The sequence below is a fragment of the Temnothorax nylanderi genome, unplaced genomic scaffold, assembly GCF_030848795.1.
Source record: "Temnothorax nylanderi isolate EJ_2023f unplaced genomic scaffold, tnyl_v1.0 TNYL_tig0023_pilon, whole genome shotgun sequence".
NCBI classification, from domain to species: Eukaryota; Metazoa; Arthropoda; class Insecta; order Hymenoptera; family Formicidae; genus Temnothorax; species Temnothorax nylanderi.
The window spans coordinates 1,290,240-1,315,231 of NW_027249085.1; the positions used below are offsets into that span (position 1 = coordinate 1,290,240).

The 24,992-nt window shown below is 42.0% G+C and overlaps 6 protein-coding genes across 15 annotated transcripts; 3 read left to right on the forward strand and 3 right to left on the reverse strand.

Annotated features, from left to right (window-relative positions):
* Positions 1-863: 863 nt before the first annotated feature.
* D1 (D1 chromosomal protein) lies at positions 864-4,769 on the forward strand. Of its 2 annotated transcripts, none has more exons than XM_071700771.1 (3): positions 864-1,096; positions 3,471-3,713; positions 3,879-4,769. In XM_071700771.1, exons 2-3 carry the CDS (start codon positions 3,489-3,491, stop codon positions 4,008-4,010), a joined length of 357 nt encoding a protein of 118 aa, XP_071556872.1. In that variant the 5' UTR covers positions 864-1,096; positions 3,471-3,488; the 3' UTR covers positions 4,011-4,769. The 2 variants fall into 2 exon arrangements, with proteins under 2 accessions (XP_071556872.1, XP_071556871.1); XM_071700770.1 differs by lacking the exon at positions 864-1,096 and adding an exon at positions 1,388-1,936.
* Positions 3,143-7,219, reverse strand: LOC139769577 (uncharacterized). Of its 7 annotated transcripts, none has more exons than XM_071700765.1 (4): positions 6,607-7,219; positions 6,028-6,426; positions 5,580-5,723; positions 5,030-5,510 (listed from the first exon to the last, which is right to left on the reverse strand). In XM_071700765.1, exons 2-4 carry the CDS (start codon positions 6,424-6,426, stop codon positions 5,454-5,456), a joined length of 600 nt encoding a protein of 199 aa, XP_071556866.1. In that variant the 5' UTR covers positions 6,607-7,219; the 3' UTR covers positions 5,030-5,453. The 7 variants fall into 7 exon arrangements, with proteins under 7 accessions (XP_071556870.1, XP_071556868.1, XP_071556866.1 ...); XM_071700764.1 differs by having other exon boundaries at positions 6,599-7,219; XM_071700763.1 differs by having other exon boundaries at positions 6,520-7,219.
* Positions 7,214-10,526, forward strand: LOC139769576 (mitochondrial S-adenosylmethionine carrier protein). Of its 3 annotated transcripts, none has more exons than XM_071700760.1 (8): positions 7,214-8,019; positions 8,292-8,616; positions 8,906-9,062; positions 9,135-9,244; positions 9,462-9,702; positions 9,814-9,952; positions 10,030-10,252; positions 10,322-10,526. In XM_071700760.1, the coding sequence occupies exons 2-7, from the start codon at positions 8,548-8,550 to the stop codon at positions 10,136-10,138; spliced, it is 825 nt and encodes a 274-aa protein (XP_071556861.1). In that variant the 5' UTR covers positions 7,214-8,019; positions 8,292-8,547; the 3' UTR covers positions 10,139-10,252; positions 10,322-10,526. The 3 variants fall into 3 exon arrangements, with proteins under 3 accessions (XP_071556861.1, XP_071556860.1, XP_071556862.1); XM_071700759.1 differs by having other exon boundaries at positions 7,214-8,008; XM_071700761.1 differs by lacking the exon at positions 7,214-8,019 and having other exon boundaries at positions 8,065-8,616; positions 8,906-9,026.
* A 285-nt stretch (positions 10,527-10,811) lies between these two features.
* Positions 10,812-17,779, forward strand: Mor (SWI/SNF- related protein mor). Its single transcript, XM_071700748.1, has 11 exons — positions 10,812-11,308; positions 11,937-12,056; positions 12,137-12,250; positions 12,393-12,757; positions 12,974-13,198; positions 13,293-13,585; positions 13,737-14,046; positions 14,157-14,914; positions 15,030-15,346; positions 15,460-15,940; positions 16,885-17,779. The coding sequence occupies exons 1-10, from the start codon at positions 11,192-11,194 to the stop codon at positions 15,931-15,933; spliced, it is 3,093 nt and encodes a 1,030-aa protein (XP_071556849.1). The 5' UTR covers positions 10,812-11,191; the 3' UTR covers positions 15,934-15,940; positions 16,885-17,779.
* LOC139769575 (uncharacterized) lies at positions 16,027-19,251 on the reverse strand. The gene is made up of 4 exons (XM_071700757.1): positions 18,332-19,251; positions 17,773-18,097; positions 16,869-17,074; positions 16,027-16,631 (listed from the first exon to the last, which is right to left on the reverse strand). Exons 1-4 carry the CDS (start codon positions 18,856-18,858, stop codon positions 16,400-16,402), a joined length of 1,290 nt encoding a protein of 429 aa, XP_071556858.1. The 5' UTR covers positions 18,859-19,251; the 3' UTR covers positions 16,027-16,399.
* Positions 19,252-19,270: 19 nt separating this feature from the next.
* LOC139769571 (small ribosomal subunit protein mS39) lies at positions 19,271-24,185 on the reverse strand. The gene is made up of 10 exons (XM_071700751.1): positions 23,662-24,185; positions 23,221-23,335; positions 22,925-23,122; positions 22,542-22,795; positions 22,332-22,440; positions 21,578-21,914; positions 21,297-21,502; positions 20,621-20,959; positions 20,128-20,352; positions 19,271-20,058 (listed from the first exon to the last, which is right to left on the reverse strand). The coding sequence occupies exons 1-10, from the start codon at positions 23,688-23,690 to the stop codon at positions 19,900-19,902; spliced, it is 1,971 nt and encodes a 656-aa protein (XP_071556852.1). The 5' UTR covers positions 23,691-24,185; the 3' UTR covers positions 19,271-19,899.
* Positions 24,186-24,992: the final 807 nt, after the last annotated feature.

The following is a 24,992-nucleotide window of genomic DNA, read 5'->3' on the forward strand; positions in this document are numbered from 1 at the left end:
CGCTCATCGAGGACACCGGACAAGTCGATGACCGCTCGTCGAACCGCGATTCTCCCAAATATGAATAAGACAAAAAATGAATTGTTCGCCGCCTCTCGCGGCTCTCGCTCTCGGACGAGTAAACGCGGCAACGTCGTCGGTCGAACGCCGAAAAATACATTCAAGCATGGCAACAGAAGAGTAACGGAATTTTCACGCGCGCCAACCCCGTCCGTCGAAGGACTCGGCCGCGAAGGCGGCAACTCGCAACGATGTAATAAAATCCGTCTATTGATTCGGGAGGGCTGGAAAATTATTTCGAATTTCGACCATATATCGAGACGGGAAAAACTCAACGTTGACGACCGCCGCGAAAACAAACCCGAATCGAGATAGAGAGAGAGAGAGGTCAACGTCCTCCGGCTCCGGCGTTTACAACCGGCTCGTAACTATTCGACGTTCGTCGGTTCGTCGTGCATGTGCGATTTTTTTCCTTTGCATAATCCAACACACAGGTATATACGTGTATCGATCCACGCGACGCAGGTCGTTATTAATATTAATGCCCGTCCCGCGCTTCTCTTCGGATTTTCCTCGTCTCGTCAACGAAATTTTCCCACGTAATATCCGCCCGGGGGGGAGGCGAGATTCCCGGATACGCGCGCGTGTCCAACGACGCCTTCGTCGCGATCGCCTGCACCGCCATTGTAAGCGTTCGCGCGCCAAATCGCGCGATCGCAGCCAGTCCAGCCAGCGCGCGCGCGCCAAATTCTCGAATCCCGACATTCCCGACGCGAGGGAGGGAAAGGAAAGAGAAAAAAGGAAGGGAGGCGAGAATTCGAGGCGCCCGCGCCGCCGCCGCCGCCGCCGCCGAGTCGCGAACGGCGAACGAACGAACGAAACGAACGATTCTTTTCCGATGCCGCCGCTGCCGCGCCGCGCGGGATCTTTTGGCGGGAATTCGTCGACGCGCTCGAGTCGGGAACCAGTGGGGAGAGAGAGAAAGAGAGAGCGAGAGTGAGATAGAGCGAGGCTTTCGGGTCGGCTCTTGGCTCGCGAACCGCGTCGCAGTGTATCGTGTATCGTCGTCGGTCAGTTGCGGCTTGGTATTCTCCCGGTAAGTTACCTCGCACATACGCGTCACGTTTGTTTGCTGCCTGCGTGCCTGTGTACGCCCGCGAGTCGCCGTGCTCCGACTCCGATCGCTCCCCCGTTTGCGCCTGACGGATCGGGAGCCGGAGCGTCGCCGCTGCGCCACGCCGCGCCGGCCGGCTCCGCTCGGCTCGCCGCCACCGGAGGACGGCGAGGACCGAGGGCGAACCGCCACCGCGCGCGCGAGAAGAGTGGAGGCTGCGCTCGGCTCGGCTCGGCTCGGCGCGGCGTGGCGGGTGGCGGGGCGGTTGCGTGCGTGAACGTGTATGTGTGTGAACGGGCGCGCGCGCGCGCTCGTGCCTGTGCCTGTGTGTTGGAGTGCGCGGGCATAGCGGCGCCTGCTAATATACGCGATACGGCGGCGAAGCGGACGAGAGTCTGGAAGCGTGCCGAGTGCACACACTGCGCACACGACGCGGGCAAACGCGAGTGATCGAGCTTACGAGCGAGCGAGCGAGCGATCGCGCGTCCGGCGACAGAGTGCGTTTGTCCCTCCGGTCCAGTGGTTTGCGCGTCGGTCAGGCCCGCGTGAGGACGGCGTCTCGCGATACGATACGATACGATACGATTACGACGCGAGGTGACGCGAAGCGACGCGACGTGACGTGACGTGACCGCACGGCGCACCGCGAGACACCACCGACCGCCGCCACGCCACGACGCGCGCTGCCAACCGGCGACGTAAAGCGTAAAGGAGAGCGCGGTATCACCCTTTGTTCTCCGCGGCGAGAGACGAGAGTGTGCGTGGGCCCGATAAAATTTCGACGTGCGCGATAAAATTTCTGTCCCAACCGCGACAAGTGAGGTGAGTGTGAGAGAGAGTGCGGGCGGCGGGCGTGCGCGCGCGTTCGACGGCCGTGTCCGGTGCCGCGGTGTCGCGTACGTACGCGGCCCGCGGCGCTCCAACGTTCGTTAACTCGGCGACTCGGGGGCCGCAGTCGCCGCCGCCGCCGCCGCCGCCGCGTAACGGATCCTAATATTTATTTGGGCGGTAAGCGCGCGCGGCCGCGCCGCGTAAGCGCGCCGGATAATTCGGCGGGCCCGCGAGCCATTTTTCGGCGCGCGCCCCGTCGCCGTCGCGCCCTTACTTGCAGAGATTATCGGCGCGGCGACTCCGAGCCTCGGGCCGCCCGACGGCGCGAGTAGACGCCGCGCGGAGGCACACACGGCACCCGCGGACGCCATGATTCGCGCCTCTCTCTTTCTCCCGCGGCGCGGCGTCCCCCGGCCCCCTCGAACCGACGCGCGACGGCGACGGCGACGGCCGTCCCGTCGGCCGTGCGGCGATTTTGGCGGTCCCCCTTCGCGAGGAGGTCGATCGCGATTTCGCTCTCCGCGGCGCGCGGCGTCCCGCCGAGATTCCACGCGATCCGTTTGCAAATTTTGAAAATGGCGGGCGTGTAACTTCGACGAGAAAGAGAGAGAGAGAGAGAGAGAGAGAGAGAGAGAGAGAGAGTCGGACGCGTCGAGACGCCGTTACTCCACGACGCGACGACGTTCGGCGACGTCGTTCCCTCCGCCCGAGTAGCGACGGGGGGAATTATTCGAGCCTCGAATAAATTAGTTCGATCGCGCGCGCCATATCGCGCCCGCGCCCCGAGCAGGCGTTGTGCGACGCAAATTACACGTCGCCGCGCCGCACCGCGCCGCGTATCTCTTCCCGTAAACTTGCAAGGCGCGTAATTGATAGTACCGATTTTCGCGGCGCGTTTGCGCACTCGTCTCTTTCTCTCTTCGCCGCGATCTCCCCGATGCTCCTTCGAGCGCGCGGGACAACGAGCGAGAGGAAAATATCGGAAGATCGATAGCCACGCTCGCTTCCTTTATTTTTACTTTTATTTTCTTCGATTCGAGAATCTCGTATATTTGTCCACTGTTCAATAACAGCGATAAATGCGGCGAGCTGGCTTTTACCGGTTCTCCCGTTAGGTTAACGCATCCTTGCGAGGAGATATGCATTTTACGTTCGGCGTTCTTCTATATACGCATATTATTAATAGATACAATGTACTTGTTTTATTATATTTTTATTTATTTATTTTCTTTATTACCGACATACGGAACAAGATTTTTTTACGGCATGAGATTTTGCGCGTTAAAGAAATATCCGCGAGAGTTAAAGACATGATCAAGGACTCGATGGAAAAACCATCGAGTAACGTATTTATTTTCACGCTAGCCGCACAACATACACGCGTGTATACACAGATGACTCGGAACTCTTTGTATTGTATTAGTTAGCGCTGTTCGTGGCTCATCTTGTCGGGGACGACACGATCTGAAAAAGAGACGAGGAAACGGATTCAGAGAGATAATCGATATCTATTTGACTTTTACAGTGAAACAGGACAATAAATATGTCAGACGATAATTCGCCCGTGGTGGAGGAGCAAAAAAAGAAGAGGGGCAGGCCGGCTAAGGCGGACAAGAACGCTGTTAAGGAGGGCCCCAAAAAGAGGGGTAGACCCGCCGCGGAAAAGAATAACGCGGTACGCGCCGCCAAGTCTGACAATGAGGATGACGCACCACCTGGACCTGTTAAAAAAGGAAGGGGTAGACCCAAGGGATCCCACAAGAAGAAGGTACGCTTGAAGGGGCGCTTGAAACGTCTGTAAAAATTTTATACATTTTCAAGAATTTAGAAGAGAAATCTTAATCGAGCTGTAAACTGTTGTATTGCTGTACTTAATCTTAATGGTTAATAATCTATTAAAAAAAAAAAAACGGGAATATTGTTGAACTTACAGCAAGGACCACCAAAAGGCACAACTACTTCGTCACGTGGCCGTGGTAGACCGAAAAAGACAGAAGAGAAACCCGAGCTCACTGGTGAGGATGAAGACGAGCAAGAAGAGGAGGAGGAAGAGGAGGAGAATTGAAGCATCCCGAGATGTAATAGAGGAGGACGAAACTAACACAGCTGACTTATCCTTCGAAGATTTTTAAATAGAAAATTGAATTCAATTTAATCATTTCAAGATTTACTTTTCTTTCATTTTAACCCGGTTGACTTTCGAGCGAGTGGCGAAACGGTGGACATTGTTCTCGCCGATCACCGGAGTTTTCTGTGGAACTCCGGTTCCCGGTGCGCATTGCCACCCGCTGATAAATTAAAAAAGAAACGTTGGATGCAAAAGTTGTGTTACAAATTTATTAAGTTCTTTATATTTACTTGACATCACTACTATTAATGATAAATGAAATCATACTTTTAAGTACTACGTACGTGTAACCTTCTTTAACAGTAAAAGACTGGATTAAAATGCAGATCTCAAAACTTTTTTTTCATTTGCCCGAGAAATGAGGTTTGATAAACTTTTTGTTAATTAAAAAAACAACGCAGTATAGAGTATTGTGTCACATGTTTGCTACCTCCTTTTCTCCTTCATCTACATATTACGCGATTCATGAAACTAAAAAAAAAGAACTCCATACCGATCTAATATTGTAAGAGATAGAGAAAGGTAAACGAAAAAAAAAATACTTGTATGTAACATATGCAGGGACTATTCTTTTTCTAATTAACACTAATAAGTGCATTTTCTTAATGAATGTATATTACTGTCGTTTTTGAGGCAAGCATATGTGTGAATGTCAAATTTGTATTAAAGTAAATAAACTCAAAGTACTCTTATTAATTTTGCGTCCGTATTTTTCCCGAAACTTAAGATTCTGAGCAAAAATTCTTCAACATTTTATCGTAAAGCTGTGGCAACATTTCGTACAAGATGGCGTAACTTATTCATTTCGTTATATGATAGGAAAATTATTTCTCAAATTTATTCGAGGGAAAAGAATATGGGAAAATAAAGTTATTTTGATCGAGGAAAAAATAGAATCTTAAAAAAGGATGAAGTAGGAAAAGATGAATGTGATTAAGATGTATCAAATAATAAAGTTGTGAAAAATTTCATATTTATATTTTCTATTATGAAATTAGTTGCGTAAAAGTCAATGTCTATGTACATTTTAATTGGTTAATACTTCAGAACTTGCATGTATAATATTTAACTTTAATAAAAAGATTCGAAATTTAATTTCATATATAATTTAGATGACATTAGGCTATAAAAGCTGAAGGAAATTGGAGTTATTAAGTATATTTCTAATAAATATACTTTCTTTTATAAAACTTTGGTCTCTTCGAGAATTTGTATAACGAAAAAAATTACAGTTCTCAGCTAAAGTCGTAAATTCCAGTATACTTAAGAACTTGATTCGTACAATTGATGCGTACAAGAAATTGCGGTAAATAAATATATTTAGCCTATGATAATAGCTTGATGAAAAAAATGATACAAATGCCATGCAAAAATGTACTATTAGTGACCACCGAATAGCTCTGCATTTTCTTCGGTATCCATGGATTGGTATCCTTGCTGTAAAATCAATTGATTCTTATTTTCAAGATACTCGCGCGAATTACAAGCGAAAACATTCTTACACACTCGTCTCTGATGTGTATTATAGCACTCGTCCAACAGCTCGGTCTCCCAGTCGTCCTCTTCCTCTTCGCCAGGATCAAAGTTGTACATTGGCATGAGTCTGTGTCTTAAACGCTCCAACTTGCGCTTTCTCGATACAATCAGCACCTTTGAAAACAAAATTAGACGTTAAAGTTCGGGAAATCTTATTCATACCTAACAAGAAAAACAGGTAAAGTTTTGCTGAAAAAAAAAAAGAAGCATTTGCCGCGACTGTACTATCGTATTTTGTATTTATCGGCAATTCTCATAAAACGATAAGATATGCGTTATAAATTTTAAAACATACGTGTAAAATAGTATATCACGCATTGTGTTAATAGTGTTAATGCTCGCATAGCAGCATGTTTAAAAATAAAAACGAGGACAGGGGAAAAACGTCACAAGGTAATGACAAAAGTGATATCGCTACCCATACCACAGCTGATAGTATAATAACCGAGACCACCACACCGAGTGGCACAAAAATATATTCCACTCCTTCGGGTGGACCGAACTCGTCGAAGGATTCGGTTGTTGTTGTCGGCGTGTACGTCGTCGTGCTTCTCGAAGTGTTATGCGATATCGCGGTAGGTTCGGACAGCAAAGTTATGGCGGTTCTGGATAAATTCCACAATCGTTGATTGTTCTCGCTGTCCTGTGGCAGCTCTACGTACGCCGTCGTGGGCACGCTGTCGTTGTAGACCGTACTCGGCATGCTTGGGGAGACCGTTGCGAGATCGTTCACCAGTATAGTGTACAGAATAGACTCGGTGACGTCCGTCGCGTTGTTGTACTCTCTCGTATCATTCGTATCATTATTCTCGTGCATCTTATTAGAGAAAGCTCGGTTAATTATTGCTAAGCCATCAGTTAGTCGCGCGAGAAAGCTCCTCGCAGGTGTGGCACATAATTAATATCTTACAAGCTTCAATAAAATTAATAAGTGTTTCTTCTTAATAAATAGGCATGCATGAAACGAGACGTGTCCGCTCTCTCCTTACGCTATTACTTCTCAGGCTTGGGGTTGAATATCCTCGAAGCACAGATAGACCCAGGTAATCTGGTTCTCGTGGGAGACGTGGTTGTCGCGAGTCGAGTTACTTTTCCGGTCTGTTTTTTTTTTCTCTCTCTCCTCGCGCTCCGTCAACAAACATGCGCCGCGCTGCGATAACCGTGATACGCGGTATCATGTGCTCGTCGTTGGATACCCTGTCATCCTTGGATATCGGTTTACGCACGTGTCGATGAGGTGAGCGCCGACGTCATCGTCACCTCGGTCTTATCAATTATTCACCGTGGCGACAGACAGATGATAATCCCGGCTCTATCGTTGAACGACGTCGTAAGAGCTCACTCTAATATTCCCGTGGATCCACGGAGGCTCCAGATTCAGACAGACTCCATCGCGTCGCATTATCCGCTGGACAGCGATGACAGCGATCCTCTTCCCGAGAGTTTTGGTCTACTAACGCGATTTATTCGACTGTCGCTGCATCACTGCGCATCACTGACGTTAGTATTTCCCCCACGGCTCCTTTTCTCTCTCTTCCTCAATCCTCCCCCTCAGCGAGACGCGTCTTAACTGGACATCTCGACGGTATTTCGCACAGATGATCGCTGATCGCTACGAGTGTCCTCGTCCTCGACGATTTGCGCATGATGATGCGAAAACGACAGCAGCAGACGACAGCCGCGGACGCAAGCGCGGAGCGTGCGAGGGCCTCTCCGTCTCGTCTCCGCGGAAAGCGGAAACTCGAAATCCTGAAAGCCCCGTATCTCTGATTACGCGGATGACGAGTGGCGGTTCCGACTCACAATGGATTTATTTTTTACAACTAAACTTTTAGCTATATATTTAAAGTAAAATGGGTATATAGGTATTTGAAATTTGGCGAAAGCGAGAAGGGAAGTTCTAACAAAGTTCAGTACCGCAATAAAAAAAGAAACCTAATATATGCTGGCCAAGCAGGATAAACCCGATAAACTAAAAACTAAATAAACTGAGGGGGCGGGGATCAAAGATCGCAAATTGTAAATTTAAAATTTTGATCAGAGTAGGTTACTTAAATAATATAAGGATTGCGTTGCTTGCACTTTTTGCATTTAGAATCGCTTATTTTCTCCAACGCCCGAAGATAAAATTTTTGGAATTCTCAAGCAACACGAACAAATCTATAATCATAATAAATAGAATAAAAGTATAGCTGTGCTCAATGTAGCAGACGGTGATCCGGAGGAGTTTGCGAACCACTGCTTTTGGAGGTTAACCCCAAACTTGCCGCGAAAATCGTCCGAAAGGTTAGGTCTCGACTCCGAAAAGCAGACTGAAGCAGACGACGGGCTGGTTGACGGTTGAGGCGGGTTTACACAGGCCTCTCCAACGTGAAAAGAAAGAGAGCTAAAAAGAATAGGTCTATAAAGGGTACAGCGCGTTTCGTTAATCGATTCCTTTTTGGGTGTAAATGATTAGGGACTGGTGTAGATGAGCGCATCATTTCTAGACCTCCCAGCCAATTGCACGCCTAGAAATGGCGCGCTCATCTACACTAGTCTACACTCGATTCTCGATTAATGAAACGCAGTGTACGTTACATACGGAGCACGTGTTTTCTCGCGTTCTCGCCAATCTCGCCGGCTTGCATCATTCGCACACGTATTACAACATTATAAGAGGCAGGTGTGTCATTAATTTAGAAAGAAGGAGAAAAACACGTCGCTCCGGATGGATCTCGGGAGGTATACAAACTACAAACGAGCCGAGGTCTTCAGCATCCGAGATAGTGATCGTTGTGCCGATTGTCAATGATCGTGCGGACACTCTTCACGCCGAGAGATCTGGCGCGAGATAGTCTTTTGATTAGAGGCCACTTTTCCGCTTTATCAGCTCAATGACGGTTCTTGAAATCCTCTCGTTGACTAACGCCGAGGTGGATCATAACGCGGTGAGGAAATGCTTCACGAGCAGGAGGGGTCCGCGGCGAATCTCTCCAAGAGAGACATCCTGCTCACGTCGTTTATCGTAAGTGTCGCAATTTGTCACGACCGGCTAATTACAGTTCGATGTTTCACTTCCTCAATGATTAATCAATTAATCGCACATTGATTGTTTATCGAGCGTAAACCTCGCCGATTAATCCCACGCAAATTGAACGTCTACTATTTCAAATTGATTTTCGTAAATTAGGAGCACAAATGCGTTCCCTAATTTCGTCATAAATAAATTCTACGTTGTCGATAGATTGCTCATTATTGAAAGGTAAAATTTTGACCTACGATTTTATTAGAAAATAATCGCTATTTTACGTCAGTCAGGTGCTCTTGCAGGGATCATTTGTGACGTGACACTTTTCCCATTGGACACCCTGAAAACGCGCTTGCAAAGCCAACATGGGTTTTTCCAATCCGGCGGTTTCAGGCAGCTATACAAAGGTATAGGTCCCGTGGTGCTTGGTTCAGCTCCGTCAGGTACAATTTAGCACAGAGTCACATCCAGCCAGCATTTTATCTCTAATATTAACGAAAACAATCTTGTTACAGCTGCTATATTTTTTATCACTTATGAGGGAATAAAACAGTATTCGCAACCATGTATACCGGATCAGTATCACTCCATTATACACATGATCGCAGCATCGTCTGCCGAAGCAGTAAGTAATTGTTAATCGCGTTCAACAATGTTTTGTATAATACAGTCGAATAAATCTGATATTTTAAACTTTTGTGCTAGTATACAACGACAAGTATGACTATTATCACGTAAATCATATATTTTATATCTATTATATAAATAATATTTTATAAATCGTGCGATACCAAAAATGTTTATATAACAATATGTTGAAACTTACTCGACTCAACGCGTAGACTGCCTGCTCGGTTCGGGTGCCAGTTGAGGTAATTAAACAAAGGAGACAAGCGCTCTTGCCCGACACGCATCGACTGAGATTAAGAACACTCTATCGCGGTTATGGAAGCACCGTTCTTCGGGATCTGCCGTTCGGCGTGATCCAAATGCCATTGTGGGAGTATTTCAAGCTTTATTGGACCCGACGGACGCAGCGAGAATGCACACCCCTGGCAGGCGCCGCTTGTGGCTCTGCGTCAGGTAATTACTCGAAACTCGCGTGTACTCGGTGAAATAATTTTGGTTAAAACAATCAGAATCGTTATTTATACGAGATTTTTGATATTTTTTATTTCTCACACACACACACAGTTGCTATATCGGCCGCTGTAACGACGCCGTTAGATGTTGCCAAGACTAGAATTATGTTGTCCAGCACGTCGGCGGAAAAAGAGGAAGTTAAGATATCGACAATGTTGAAAGAGGTTTACAGAGATCACGGCGTTAAAGGGTGAGGATTGTGTAAGATACTGTATTTCTCAATCTAAATCCATTCCCGATATTTCAATAACGGAATAACGTTTTTAGGTTGTTCGCTGGTTTTCTTCCGAGAGTAACTGGCTTTACTGTTGGTGGGTTCATATTTTTTGGCGTTTATGAGCAAGCCAGAGAATTTTGTATAGCCTACTTCTCCTAGTCGCTGATAAATGAAAAAATCATAAAAACTTAAATTAAATTGATTATTTATGAATACATTCTAGTAATTGAGCTTTCTTACTCAGCAATATCCTACTGGGATCAATTCTGAAAGGTAATTATGGATTAATATTCTGCTGTAAAAAAATCAGAGTTTAAAAGAATCACATTTGTTTATTTTCAGTCTTTTAAGGAGTTTCGGAGAAAATCAAACAATTTCAAGTTTCTATTGGATCCATTTGCACAAAGAATCATAATGAATTAATCATGCCTAACTTATTAAATAATAGTATTATTTTATCAGCATGGGCAGAATTATTGTTTTATTGTTTAAGATATGAAAAAAAGATTAAAGACAACGAATAAAATGGAAATTTTGTTTTAAACAATTTCAATTGAATTAATCACTTGTTAAATTAAATGGTTATGGTTCTAAAAATTAAAAAAAGAGTAAGTTTAATCGAGATTAACTTGCATTGAAAAACGTAGCAAGGAGCGTGTCGACCAATCACAACTCGTGATCACAGTCGTAAGTTTCAAAATGGCCGTCTTGCGTTTTCAATAATTCTCGACTGTGATTGGTCGATTCTCGTTTACCGAGCTGTGCCGCTGTGTGCCGCTTCCCCCTTTATTCCGGTAGGGAAATTCGATTAGTTGAGGACGCATCGCGCGTCAGCTTCTCTCTGTGCCCAATAGCGGCTAAATTCACGTCTGTTCGACCCGATCGCTCGCACATGGCGGCCATGTTTGGCCATGTTTTAGGACGCGTTTACCAACCACGGCGTCTCGCGCGAGTCGAGCTAATATTTTCCGATAATCGATCGAATTTGCATTTGTAAAGCAGGCGTCGCGTAAAATCATCGCGCGCCGGTCAATCGAATCCCGCCGTAATTGATACATTGCTCTCGCTACAGTCGATATACGGGTTTTTCGCCGTGCGATGGACGTGCGCCCAGTGCACCCACAGCCAACTTCAGAGGTGTGTCATGTTTGCGCTCGGCGCGTTGCTTCGTGATCGGGATCGTCGTTTTTCGCTGTCGGGAATCTATGAAAGATGTTGTCGCTAGGCCCGAAAAAGGACGGCGGACCCAACGCCAAGTTCTTCGAGGCGCCGGAACTTCTCACCCAGCTTGATGGTGTTAAGCAGTGGCTGCTCAAGAACTGCAAGAAGGTACGCTCGTTCTGTGCGAACATGGATACCACCCGGCGTCGTAAACTCGTCGCGGTGTACTGCGTGCGGGCTTCGCTTCTTCTCTCGCGACACGCGCTATCCTGCCGATCGCGATTTTTTCACACCGCCGATCGGCCGGTATCTCCTGGAGATAAATTTCTTGAGAGAAAAAATTTCACGAGAATTCTCGCAATGCGCTGATATAATCTTTTATAGCGCTGACGCGGACGCGAGTATCATCCCGATGACTGTACATCATCGTGAAATTTTTTAACTGTATACCTATTTATCGCTTATATATGTATGTATATATATGTACAGTGAAAGCATGAAATCAGTAATTATGTACGCTTAACTGTATTATTATATACAATTACCTAATTTTATGCTTTCACTGGAGCATTATATATATAGATGTGCACACACATATATACATGTATATATCTTTGGACAGAAGTAATAAGCGAGAAATCGACAAAATATTCACAGGAAAGCATAATCGTGATTATAAAACGAGAATAGTATCTATATACGTTCCTACTCTCTTATTAATTTTTTTGTATTGATTATATTATGCGAGTATTAAATACGTTTATTTCATCATTTCTTTTTTTGTGATTCTTTGTAGTATGTACAAACGGATCCGCCCACTAACAAGAGCTTAGCCACGTTGCTGGTGCAGCTTTTGCAGTTTCAGGAGGACAATCTCGGAAAAAATGTATCAAAGCCACCTATGACTAGGCTTCCAGTATGTAAAATATGTGTATTACGCAACGAAAGCAATATTGATGTAATATTTTGAATCAATTATTTATTCAATTTTTACAGATGAAATGCTTCCTGGATTTTAAGCCTGGCGGTGGAGTGTGTCATATATTAGCTACTGCTTATCGTTTTAAGCAGGAACAAGGATGGAGGCGCTTCGATTTTCCCGGTGGAAAAGTAATTGTTTACTCCTTTTATATATATCTTTTGCAGAGAGATATCTTTCTTTATATTGATACTGAATATTGATACTCCTGCTCTGTATATATGTAAGAATTGCACAAACGTGGGACTGATTAGCGAATCACTATTATTACAGTCGGGGTCCCGTACGGATCGTACGGTGGACATGTTGGTGGCGGCGGAACGTGCTTTAATACAGAATAGATGTATAACTGTACCAAGTATTTTCGTGAGACCGGATGTCGACAAAAACACAGCTGCGAAAGTAAAAGATGTAGTTAGAAAGCACCAGGGGACTGTCGTGGAGAATGAGGCGGATGCTACACACATTATCTATCCTCCAGTAGATCCGATGGAAGAGGAATACGCGCGACCCTGTATGAGACGCGAGCGATCGGTTCTAATTCATTGGTACTACTTTCCAGACAGTTATGATTCTTGGTTGACACTGGATCTTCCGTGGGATTATCCCGAAGGGACTTACACAAACACAAATTCAAGGTGCTTAAACATTTGATAATCTTTTAATGTAAATTAAGCCAATTAACTGATGGAAGTTATCACAAATTCGACAATTAATTGAAATTAGTTGATGCTGTTAATCAATTTTAATATGTTGGAAGCGTTGTTGACAAAAATTTCTACTTATAAATTTATTTATATGTAAATGCTAAATATAAATTAATATGTTAAGTAGACTCGGCAATTATTTTCTAGATCAATGTATAAAGTATCGGCTACATGGGCGTTAGACTTAGATCAATATAATGAGTGGATGAATGAGGAAGATTACGAGGTAGATGATAACGGTCAGAAAAGAGTACACAAATACAGGCTCTCGGTGGAAGATTTGATGGCACAGCCATCACATCCGCCACCCGCGAAGAAACCTAAGAGGAAACGATCGCCCAGCCCACCTCCAAAGCTCGGCAAGCGTAAGAGGTACATTTTGATATTTTTGATAACGAATGATAACGAGTTCAAGTTTTCAAACGGGACTTTGCTCACCTTCGATTTCGTACGTTGCCATTTATAGTAGCAGAGCACCGTCGGGTATTCAAAGTGCTTCTTCCGCGTCATCGACAACGGTCCCAAAGAAATCACGCGGCGGCGAGGAAGAGGAAGATTTGACTCAAGGAATGGAGGATCCGCCTGCCGAACCCCGTATCGTCGAGGTGGTTGCTACGCCCGCAAATCCACCGATCGCAGGCCAGGGTAATGCAACAACGGGTAACTCCACCTTGGCGTCTACCGGTAGTAAAAAGCAAGATAGCGAACTTCAACCTCTCAAATCGGGCAATTTAACCGATCTTGATGAACAAATGGAAGGTATGTAAAAAAAACCTAGATAATTAAACTTAGATCGGTGATGTAATATCGTAATGCCACACATATTGGCATCAGATTGATAGTTAGAAATGTTTTCAAATTATATGTTAATTTAACGAATCCTGAACTAAAAGCTGTCGATATCTCATAGGAGACAAAGGAAGCTCTCAAGGTGGGCAAGATAGAGAAGAGAGAGATACTAGTAAAGAAAGAGGTGAAGGTGGCAAAGGTGATGAACCGGAAGACAATGTGACGGAACAGACGCATCATATCGTTGTTCCTAGCTATTCCGCCTGGTTTGATTATAATTCGATTCACACCATAGAGAAGCGAGCTTTATCGGAATTCTTTAACGGTAAAAATAAGTCCAAGACTCCGGAAATTTATCTTGCGTATCGGAATTTTATGATCGACACCTATCGATTAAATCCAACGGAATATATTACATCTACCGCCTGCAGGTAATATACGTAATATTCCCAATTAATATATGCATATAAAACTGTTATATTTTTATTATTAAAAGAAAATAGAAAAGACGTTTTTCTTTCACATATGAAACCATTTATAGGCGGAATTTAGCTGGGGACGTATGCGCGATAATGCGTGTGCACGCATTTTTGGAACAATGGGGACTCATTAACTATCAAGTAGACGCAGAGTCCAGACCGACGCCAATGGGACCTCCACCGACATCGCACTTCCACGTTCTGTCGGACACGCCATCCGGTTTGGCACCGGTCAATCCAAATCCGCCGAAAACGCCGCAGCCATCCGCTGCAAAGATGTTGCTCGACTTGGAGAAGAAGCCGAGCTTGACGGGTGCCCTGGGCACAGAGGAGAAGGCTTCGGCGGGCGCAATGGCAAATTTCGGTCTGAAAATCGACCAGTATTCGAGGAAACCGGCAGTCCTAAAAAACAAACAAGCGGCAGGTGCCACGCGTGATTGGACAGAACAGGAGACACTTTTGCTATTGGAAGGATTAGAATTGCACAAGGACGATTGGAACAAAGTATGCGAGCACGTGGGCTCGAGAACGCAGGACGAGTGTATCTTGCATTTCTTACGTTTACCTATAGAGGATCCATACTTGGAAGAAGGCGGTCCCGAAGGGTTGGGCCCATTGGCTTACCAACCGGTACCGTTCTCGAAAGCCGGTAATCCTGTTATGAGTACAGTCGCCTTCCTTGCATCGGTCGTGGATCCTAGAGTAGCTGCGAGCGCGGCAAAGGCAGCTATGGAAGAGTTTGCCGCGATAAAGGATCAAGTACCAGCTGCATTAATGGACCAGCATTTACGAAACGTTCAAGCTAGCGCTAATTCAGACGGTAATTTTATAATTGTATATTATAAATTAGAAACTAGTGATCTAGTTTGTGTAAGGCAATGGATATAATGATTGTAATGTACAAAAAATATCAATTATTTTTTCATTTTTTACAGGTAAATTTGATCCAGCGGCGGGGCTAGCACAATCGGGCATCGCTGGCACAGGACCGCCTGAACCGCCTGACGATACAGCGGCTTCTACCGCGACAACGACCCCGTCCGTACCTACGGGTGCGGCTAGCTCTCCTCATTCCACGGCGCCGACTCCCGAAGCGAAGAAAGAGGAACAAGATAAAGCTAAAGATGCTATGGAAGTCGAACAATCTCAGGTAGATGTTACAAAGAAAGAGGATGAATCAAAGGAGGGCGAAGAGGACACAAAGTCTACCACTGATCCAGAGGCTGCTGAAGCGAAGGAGAAGAAAGACAAGGTAAATATTGAACACAGTCAATTGATTTACGTATGTTATAAAAGAATATCAAAATGTTTAATTAATTGATACCGCCCAATACCGTCTGTTTAAACTTGATTTTTTTTTCGCAGGTCGTAAGGGACGCTCAACTACAGTCTGCAGCAGCAGCAGCATTAGCGGCCGCAGCTGTTAAAGCCAAACATTTAGCAGCTGTGGAGGAACGCAAGATCAAGTCATTGGTCGCGTTGCTAGTCGAAACTCAAATGAAGAAACTGGAGATTAAATTGCGTCACTTCGAAGAATTGGAAACCACGATGGAGCGTGAACGCGAGGGTCTTGAGTATCAGCGGCAGCAACTCATCACCGAGCGGCAGCAGTTTCATCTCGAGCAACTGAAGGCGGCCGAGTTTAGGGCACGACAGCAAGCTCACCAGCGACTGGCTCAGGAACAGCAACAGCAACAACAGCAGCAACAACAGAATCAACAACATCCACCTTGGCAACCGCCTGGTACGCAGCAGCAGCAGCAACAGCAGCAACCGCCAAGTCCGCAGGCTCAACCGCAACAACAGCCGCCACCGCACACGCCACCGCAGCAGACATAACTCTTTTGTGAGTTTGAATCTTTAAATAGTTAAGTAGTTAGTCAATCATAAACTTTTACAGATTACGACATATTATTAACGCTTCTCCAGTCCTTCTCTTTGTTTCTCCGTTTTTATTCGATGATGATTATTTGCTTCCAAGTTACAGATCGTTTCCACGATTATGTATACAAAATAATTTCACATCGTTTTGAGACATTTCGTATCTCGAAGAAGGAATAAATATAGTTTGCAAATGTTTCTCTGTAGTTTTGATTTCTATTATATGGATGCATGTATTAGATCATGGGAAGAAATTATATTTCTTCATAATATATCACATAAAAAACAAGAAAGATTTCTCGCGGAACAAATTTTGTATTACTCTTTTTCAATGACAATAAGAGTTATAAAAGAGGTACACATTTGATATACATTATACGTATTATTACACATAATATCATTATCGAATAATGTGACATTTGATCTACAGAGCCTCATTGTCTATCAATTCCAGCACTAAGTCAGTCATGAGTCGAGCACATTCAGCGCCTCCGCGTGGCGGTGCTCCTGCGGTATTATGTTTCTCCTCGCTAGTTTCCGTGCTACTCGTTTCGTACAGATTCGGTGCTTCGTGACTGGCGCACGTGCTAATTGGTAGAATGTCCAATGCTAATCCCAATCCGAATCGTCCGCATCTCCGCATCTCTTCCTTTAATCTGTAATCGTTGAGTAGACGATAATATCAAAGAGGTAGTCAAACCATTCTAAGTCTATGTTTTTAAACTCAGAAAATAGTGCAGAAAACATCACAAAATTACAGATAATATATCCGTTTTTAAAGAAATATGAAATTAAGACGATTTGCAAATAAGCTCTTCGATTAAACGAAAAGTTACTTATAAAGTGCAAGTAGTTTATTATAGTTTTGTCGCACAACTCGGTATTTTACTTACAATTCCCACATGATAGCTGGATCTTTCGGCGGCTGTTCCGGATTGAGAACGCGCAAGGAGGACATCAGATGGGAATGATAATGCTGGAGAAGCTGTGTCATGTAAGCCCGCCTAACAACACCACTCGTGCAGCAGTATAGCAAGTTCGCAAGATCAAGAGCGAGTGAACCGACCCGCGTCAGTTGAAAATCAACTAGATAAACGGCCTGCAGAAGCACAGTATTAAAAATCAAGTCTAGGAGGTTTCGCAGCGAGACGCATCTCACATTCGTGCCAGTCAACATTGTCAGTCTCGAGTGTGATTTATAGATCGTAACGCGGGGTAAATATTCTTGCATCGTATATCTGGCTGTATTTTTTTTTAAATAATTATCTGAAATTTTTATATCCAGCATGGATGGAAAACTAAACGATTGAGAAAGAGAGAAAGAGAGAGGGAGAGAGTTAAGTATGAGTGTGTAAAATGTACATTATATATCTTTTTATGAATTTTTTCAACTTTTAGGCATTATGTAATTTTACGTCACGATTTTTCTGAAAGTTGACTATATCGAATTTAATTAGATATAATTATGCATAATGCAAGAATCTTTGCAACCGGCTACACGGGTCTAGGTGTGATCACTTTCGCTAAACCGGAATCTTTGTAATAAGATCGCAAATGGAAAAAACATTTGAATCATATAAGAATCTTATAAATTTATATAATAAAAGTGTATGGAACAACAAAAGTGGTTTCTCGTTTCGTTATCTTGTAAAGTATCTGAAAAAACAAAGGAAGATGATTATCGACGATAATCATCTTTTTATTAAACATATGCGACCTTTCATTGTAGATATTACCAGACATGCAATGTGTATTGCACTTTTCTAATTTACTTTTCTTACAAAATAAAAGATTCACCTCTGTATCCGAGCTTGGTTCATCCTGAAAGAGGAAATTGTTGGTCCAACAATCACCGTGACAAAATACGGAGAGAGGTCCTTGCGTGGAGACGAGTTCGCTCATAGTACGGAAAAATACATCTTCGTTTAGGAAAGCTTGCAACTTCGTCATTACCTCCTGTCTTCTGTGATCTATGTGCGAAGGAAGCGCTTCGGACACCATCGTGATGGCATTATTCACGGCCACGCGATAATATTGACGGTACCAATCTTCGTTATCCCGTCGAAATAACGTTTCTTGTATACCTTGATCAGGATTTCTTAAATTCACGAACTCTTCCGGCCTTTAAAAAGTAATATCTTTTTGCATTAAAACTAGGAGACGAGGATAGAGAACGAAACTCTTGCGTGTAAAAAACAAAATTTCTTTTTATCAATATTTTCATTATCATTAATATTTTTAATTACAGCGATTCTTGAGCTAGTCTATTTCTAGGAAAATCTAGTTAATCGTCTCGAGTTATCCAGAATAACTTGTTATTTCCACAATTATAATTGTAAAGACTAGACATACTTACTTCGATTCCTTTAACGTCAAACTAAGTGCGTGAAAGCCTGCTAGAGCCTTCAGCACATGCTCTAGATTCTCCACTTCTAATCCTTTCCGTCTATCTGCCATCTTAAAACCTCTCTGTCTCAAATCTTCCATGGCAATAAGATCGGCTCTAGCAGCGTATATCTTGGGTACTCCGCTGAACACTCTTCTACCGTTTGACTGCAGTCTGTTCAGCGTGGGCCATACATGCTTATAAAACACGACTTCATTTCTGAACAATAACTCGCTCTTAAACGCCTCGCGACGTTTCTTAGATTCCGGTAGTATCTTGTAAATGATGGCACACTCGTAATTAATGTATTCCTCATTTTTCAACAGCTTACGTCCCTTTGCCCTGATCCGGTACAACATCGAAGTATAATTATCTCCTCTTCCCGATCCTGGTTCTTCTTCTAAACTATCAATCTCCACATTGGGCTCATCCTCGGTAATTAATTCACGGATATCGTCGAGAGAAAGTTTATTACTACTATCGCCGCTGCTATCCATTATCCTGACAGATCTGCTGGAAATTCCAATCTTTACGACGATGATTTCGATGATAACTTCTCGATTTTTCCGGGTGGAGCAGACTTTAACATCCTATACTTCACGGTAGATCGGAGAGTTGTGCCAACTGACGCAGGAAATGAGTATTTGAGCGGCTAGAGCGGTTGGAGGGTTGCTACCTCCCACTGTTACCGATTTAATTCATTAATGATTTACGCCCCCCCAACTCTAAGAGACAAGGACATTGATACATGTCAATCATGCACCTCATCATTTAGATTCTCCGCTTTGATTCTTCAAAACGCGGCGCGGGTTCGTCGCGCGGTACATGATATAATGATATAAAGAGAGCTCTCTTTCAATTGTTAGTATGTTTTGTGCACACACAGTAGAGAAATATATAATGCATAAATATTCTTAAAAAGATTTATTGTATCAAGTAACAATTTATTAATACAATTTTGTACAATTGTATTAAGTAACAATGTATCGATAAATTAAAAACGGTAACAATCGCTGATATAAATGTGGTTTTCACGCTTTTATATCTCATCAAGAAATTTATATTACACAGTGATATAATTTATTTTTTTGCTCCTTAAGAGTAGGGAAATTGACCCACGCTCAATTGAATCGATTATACAGATAGCTTGCAGAAGCACGATATTAATCAAGTCTGGATTTTGCAGTGAGACATTTGTGCCAGTCAACATTGTCAAAATCTTTAATATGATTTATAATTCTTTTCTTTGCTGGGAGAATAGGAAAGAAGGAAAAAAGGTGTAATATAGATAAGAAGATAGAACTACAAATCAAAAAGTTAAAGAAAAGGAAGAAGGCAAGGTTGGATGGGATACAAAAAAAAGATATACCACACAAGAGATGAAGGAAAGATCGAAAAAGATAACAACATAGACAAAAGAGTTCTCGGAAGAATGGAGAGACAATAATTTCATTGATTTCTACCGCATCGATTATAGTGGACCGAAAGTTATAAAACAAACACATTTATATATATAGTACGTACTTTATTTCGAAGAACTAATTCTCATCAGAGAGCTGTAATTTGAGAACGTCGTTACCTACTAAACTAATTAATATATTTTCCTGGTTGGAGGTAAGGGATACAGTTTTGTGTAACTTTTTAGCCATTTCCCCGGCTCCTTCTAAATTATGGAAAGTAACGTACTCCAGGAGTGTCTAGAAGTAAATGCACCGACATTATTATAAATCAATTGATACTAATATTTAAAACGGATGTACACTTACGAAAATCGCTGGCACGTGCGCTTGCGCCAAACACAATTCGAATATTTCGTTTATGTGTTCCGTTATAATGGTATTGCTATTTTTGATTAAATGCGGCGAACGAACCAATGACGATATAATTTCTACTGTTTTGTCGAAATTATTTCCACGTAGCAACAATATTATAATGTTGCCCACCACTGTATTGGATATCAAGACGTGCTGCATTTTTCTGACATTCTGAGCCTGTTAAAAAAATAATACACAATTATATATCATTTCAATATATCTGATTATAAAAATAAAATCCCATAACTAGCAATTTTAATCTTAACAATAGATTCTCTGTAATTTGAAATCAACTTGGTTCTTCTTTTTCTTCTTCAGTCACGTACAGCTCAGAAAATATTAATGTATCGACACTTGCTAAGCAAAGACTTATTCCAAATTCGTCGGAGAATCTGTTATTAGAAAATGTGAAGCACCCTATGTAATTAAAAGTAATTTCAATTACTTGTATATGATCCCAAATAGTGAGCGCCATCTCTGCGAATTGTGCATTCAACGAAGAATCGGGTGCGGGTTTACAATGTTCGCTCATCAAGTGCAATATATTCTCCAATAACTCTTCCCTGTCTAGATGACCGAACATGATCATGTGCGACCAGAGTTTTGGTATATATTGCGTGGCGGTCTCCGCGGGATGTAATTTAAGAGCTTCCAATATAGCACTCATTACGGCAGGTTCCGGTATAGTCACGTGCGGTACAAGCTTGCTGTAGAGATTGAAGAACGTCTCGAATTCTTCTGTTGCCAAAATCAACTCCAAATACAATCGATAATAGACGTGTTCCTGAGGCAAAATATTAGCTCTATACCAAATGCGTAATATAAAATATATATATAATTAAATAACATATTTTCCAGAAAACAAAACGCGCGACATAACAAATATCTTAGATCTTGCAAAAAATTATTTTAAGTATTTGAACCCTCAGCAAATATTATAAATTCTGTGCATAATGCCATTAAAAAATATCGATTAAAATTAAAAGATTTTTAAAAGAATGATGTTAATTTTATCCTTTATGTATGTTTTTTTATATTTTATTAATTACAAAAGAAATAAAATTATTTCACGGCACGTGGTGTTTTCTGGACAGAATATGTTGAGGGTTTAAGAAACTTACTCTATAATTGTTGCCGATAAACTTGTAGTTTTCACCGGCGAGAAGAAGCTCATTCACCATTTCACCTGCTTGACGCTTACAGAACTGCCGGGACGCTATTTCCATCGCGGTAACAAAGAAATTTAAATCTTTTTCACTTTGAATGGTAAGGGTCTCCTCCTTTAAAGACTCCAAGATTTTCATAAAGCTACTGTATGACGCATCACCTGTTTCAGTGAATAAACTCGTCAACATTTGGCCGGCACAAAAAATCTTTGCGAGATAAGAGAATATATAATTACCGAATCTACTTAAAATTCGCAGCAAATAAAAATATGTAGTTAACGATGGTTTTAGCTTGAATTTCGTGATATCGGCAAGTATGTTGGATACAAAATCTAGAGCTACTCGATTAGTTTTTATAGTAGTAGCTATATTGAGAGCGGCATTAAAGGTATGTATGTTTGGAGTGATCCCGTTCGCAGCCATTGCTCTGTATATTTCCATTACCAAAGATTTTGATTTTTCCTCTCCTTGTCTTAGCATTGGTACCATCGACATCACGGCATTATATCCATCGATGGATAATGGAATTTTTTTTCCTTGACTTTCATCATACAAGTGCCAAGCCATGTCCGGCTAAAACGACAAAATTATATCAAATTTTTATTGAAATTTATAATAATAAGGCTTTAAAATATACAGTGGAAAAAAAAGAAATTTAGGCAATAAGAGCCAAAGTAAATGTATAGTTGACAGAATGCAAGCAATACATAGTTAAAATTTGAGTGATTTATTCGATAATTGAATAACTATTAACAATAAACGGACACACGTTTCGGTCTAAACTTGTTTCTAACTTTGTCCATTTTTATTTTTTAATATCCAAAAGAGAGTCCCAATCTTTGATCAAAACGTACATTTGTTGTAAAGTTATCCAAATCATCAAATAGACTCGAATTTTCTTTTTTCTTTTTATCATAGCGCATTTTTACGTTTCAGATTAAATCCATTGTAATTAAGTTGTACTTATGACTAATTTAAAAGTTATCTTACACTGGAATGTTTAGCTAAACCACATATCATCGCGGTATAGGCAGCGGCTGCTACTGTGGGCTCTTGTTGCTTCAGAAATTCAAACAGTACATCGATTTGTGGATAACTTCTGTGTAAATCACGATAAAATACAAAATATTATTTAAAGCCAAGTGAGGAAAATACATATCAGTAAGGGAAAGATAATGTATTCAATTTTCATAGACTCACATCCAAGCGTTCGTCTTACGTTTCTGTTCGAGTGCGTACCAACGACTCTCCAGCAAATCGTCACTGGTATGTTCACAATTATTGTAAAAGCACAACAATTCCAAGAGTGCCTGTTTCGTTGGCACGGTTATCTCACCTTTTAGTAAATCGTATATCGTGATAGAGTTGGAAACGTGACCGTTTGATATCTCGTATAATAATGTTTCCTCCGTCACTTTACTTTCCTCTGTGTAAATGGGAAGTGGTACGAACGCCTGCAAAACAAGTATAACAATATACTACTTGAACTTGCATATCGGTAATCAACAGTGGAATATTATATGAATTGACAATCAGATATAGATACGGTGTTTAATTAATGACATTACTTCTGTTACAGTTACCTTAATTTCAGGCTCGGCTACTTTATGCTGAAATAAATCGCGGTGTTCCTGACGAACCCACATCGCGGTCTTCCTTCCAGACTCCTTCGCCAAAGCGTACGAGCGATTATGCATCTTTGACAGTGGCGTCAAGTAAGGGTCGTCGTGAAACTTATAATGTGGCGCCGTATAATCCCTGGATATCGTAGTCTCCAAAGCCTACAAGACAAATTTGGACGACACACTTATAGAAGCATCATCCAAACAAACTTGCTCCTACCTTCAGGAGCGAAATAAAATACAATAATTTCCTTTACCTTGAGGATATCTGTGGGACCACGTTCTATCCTTTTTGGGATATGAATATCTGTAGAAGAGGCTGACGTTGCGGTTGTCGACTGCAACCGTATCATCAACTCCTGGTACAATTTTCTGCGAATGTTTAAAATACGAATAAAATTGTCACAAGTTACTGTTCATTCATCCTTATATAAATATCCTTTTAGAAACAAATGTATATTTTTAATAAATAGATTACCAGATATTATTTAAATAACAGGTACAACATTCACGTGTATGAAAAGTAAGTCGATCGTGAAAAATAATTGAAATTGCTAGATTTACTTTCCAACATTCCGAAATTATTTCAAATACTCTCGTCGTATCATCGGTTCATGCATAACGAGATCCGGCAATTTCGCTTAGAAAAGCAATTGATCTACGTATGTAAACTGAACGAATCGTAACTTGTTACGTACCCACGCGAGATTCTTGCCAAAGAATTCATGATGTCAGTTGTGAAGATGAAGGAAATTAAAATGTTTCCTATATTTTTCCTCTCTCAATCTTTACAGCCGCAAGTTTGGAGGTTAGATCATTGGAGGTTGTGAGGTTAGGTTAGGTTAGGATTAAACGCGACACCGCATGCAGCGGATAATGAATTCTCCGCGACAAATCGACAATAAATATGATATTTTAGTACCTTTTTGATGGGGGCAAAATCCGCTAAATGATTAAATCGCAATTAGGTACATCATAAAATTAACCGATGACGATGATATATCAAAACAAACTCATTAAATAAAATTTCTCGAATTGATATAAAGCCAGAGCGAAGCAACACGTTAATTATTGTGAGAGCAATTTCGATTAAATTCTTTTTAGACGGCAGAATTAGAGCAAAAGTTTAACCCACATATAATTCGTTGTTCCTGACCTTATCTTTCTCTTTTCCCTTCATCTTCATCCCTAAAGAAAATGATTATATTCTTGTTAACAAAATAGTACAAGTTTAATAAGTTACATATATTAAACACTGATTAAGTTTAATCGAAGATACCCTAAAAGATCAGCAAACGATATGACAAACTACTTCGAAATTAATATCCCTCGTCGTCCCTCGACAAACAGCTTTTTTAATTATACAAATAAATGATAAAAGTTTCAACATACTCTTTAAAAATGTTAAAACAAATTAATAGAATAGCGACAGATTCGTTAATGAGTCGAGCAAATTAGTCCTAAATCTCTTTTAACTCTCAAGGAGGGGAAGGCTTCTCAGGAAAAGAAATCTCGAGAGAAAAAAAGCACGCAAATGCTGGTAAGTATATATTTATCGTGCAGGGTGCCCGCTACGACATGTGATGAGTGATGAAACATGAAAATATGATCGATAAGTACGTTGGTCAGCAATTCGCTCTTGTTAACGCTTTTCTGTACACCAACTGTATTTTGCGAGGTGTTAGTTCCACGTTCCACCTGGCCTGTAATGCATTTACAAGTATCGACGCGGATTAACCCCGGCTGGCTTACGTCAATCTCTCGTAGAGCAATGGGACATCTGGTGATCTGGTCGGCTCGGTTGCCTATCCGTAGGCTTCGCTTCCCGTAACGGAAATGCGTATCGCGTAATGTGCCCAGGGTAATTCCTGTCCCTGCAATTTTCTGTCACTGCCAATGGCTCTAATTGTAAGGGTGACATTGATCGAACTCCGATTAACTTAATCAACGATTAACTTGTGATTATTTGTAATAATTTCGTTAATATGGCTAGAATTATTAAATTTTATTGTTTGACATAAAAAGATTA

Bases quoted from the DNA above. Each gene is read 5' to 3' on its own strand.
- LOC139769571 (XM_071700751.1), bottom strand. From the start codon at position 23,690: ATGAATTCTTTGGCAAGAATCTCGCGTGG. The intron at 22,796-22,924 runs GTAACTGTAACA...CTTGTTTTGCAG, and splicing joins TAGCCGAGCCTGAAATTAAG to GCGTTCGTACCACTTCCCAT. The intron at 22,441-22,541 runs GTGAGTCTATGA...TGATTTACACAG, and splicing joins CGTAAGACGAACGCTTGGAT to AAGTTATCCACAAATCGATG.
- Mor (XM_071700748.1), top strand. From the start codon at position 11,192: ATGTTGTCGCTAGGCCCGAAAAAGGACGGCGGACCCAACGCCAAGTTC. The intron at 13,199-13,292 runs GTACATTTTGAT...TGCCATTTATAG, and splicing joins AAGCTCGGCAAGCGTAAGAG to TAGCAGAGCACCGTCGGGTA. The intron at 14,915-15,029 runs GTAATTTTATAA...CATTTTTTACAG, and splicing joins AGCTAGCGCTAATTCAGACG to GTAAATTTGATCCAGCGGCG.
- LOC139769577 (XM_071700765.1), bottom strand. From the start codon at position 6,426: ATGCACGAGAATAATGATACGAATGATACGAGAGAGTACAACAACGCG. The intron at 5,724-6,027 runs GTAGCGATATCA...TTGTTTTCAAAG, and splicing joins TACTATCAGCTGTGGTATGG to GTGCTGATTGTATCGAGAAA. The intron at 5,511-5,579 runs GTGTGTAAGAAT...TTGATTTTACAG, and splicing joins ATAATACACATCAGAGACGA to CAAGGATACCAATCCATGGA.
- LOC139769576 (XM_071700760.1), top strand. From the start codon at position 8,548: ATGCTTCACGAGCAGGAGGGGTCCGCGGCGAATCTCTCCAAGAGAGAC. The intron at 9,245-9,461 runs GTAAGTAATTGT...CTCAACGCGTAG, and splicing joins CAGCATCGTCTGCCGAAGCA to ACTGCCTGCTCGGTTCGGGT. The intron at 9,703-9,813 runs GTAATTACTCGA...ACACACACACAG, and splicing joins CGCTTGTGGCTCTGCGTCAG to TTGCTATATCGGCCGCTGTA.
- LOC139769575 (XM_071700757.1), bottom strand. From the start codon at position 18,858: ATGGATAGCAGCGGCGATAGTAGTAATAAACTTTCTCTCGACGATATC. The intron at 18,098-18,331 runs GTAAGTATGTCT...TACTTTTTAAAG, and splicing joins TTGACGTTAAAGGAATCGAA to GCCGGAAGAGTTCGTGAATT. The intron at 17,075-17,772 runs GTGAATCTTTTA...GTGCTTCTGCAG, and splicing joins AACCAAGCTCGGATACAGAG to GCCGTTTATCTAGTTGATTT.
- D1 (XM_071700771.1), top strand. From the start codon at position 3,489: ATGTCAGACGATAATTCGCCCGTGGTGGAGGAGCAAAAAAAGAAGAGG. The intron at 3,714-3,878 runs GTACGCTTGAAG...TTGAACTTACAG, and splicing joins AGGGATCCCACAAGAAGAAG to CAAGGACCACCAAAAGGCAC.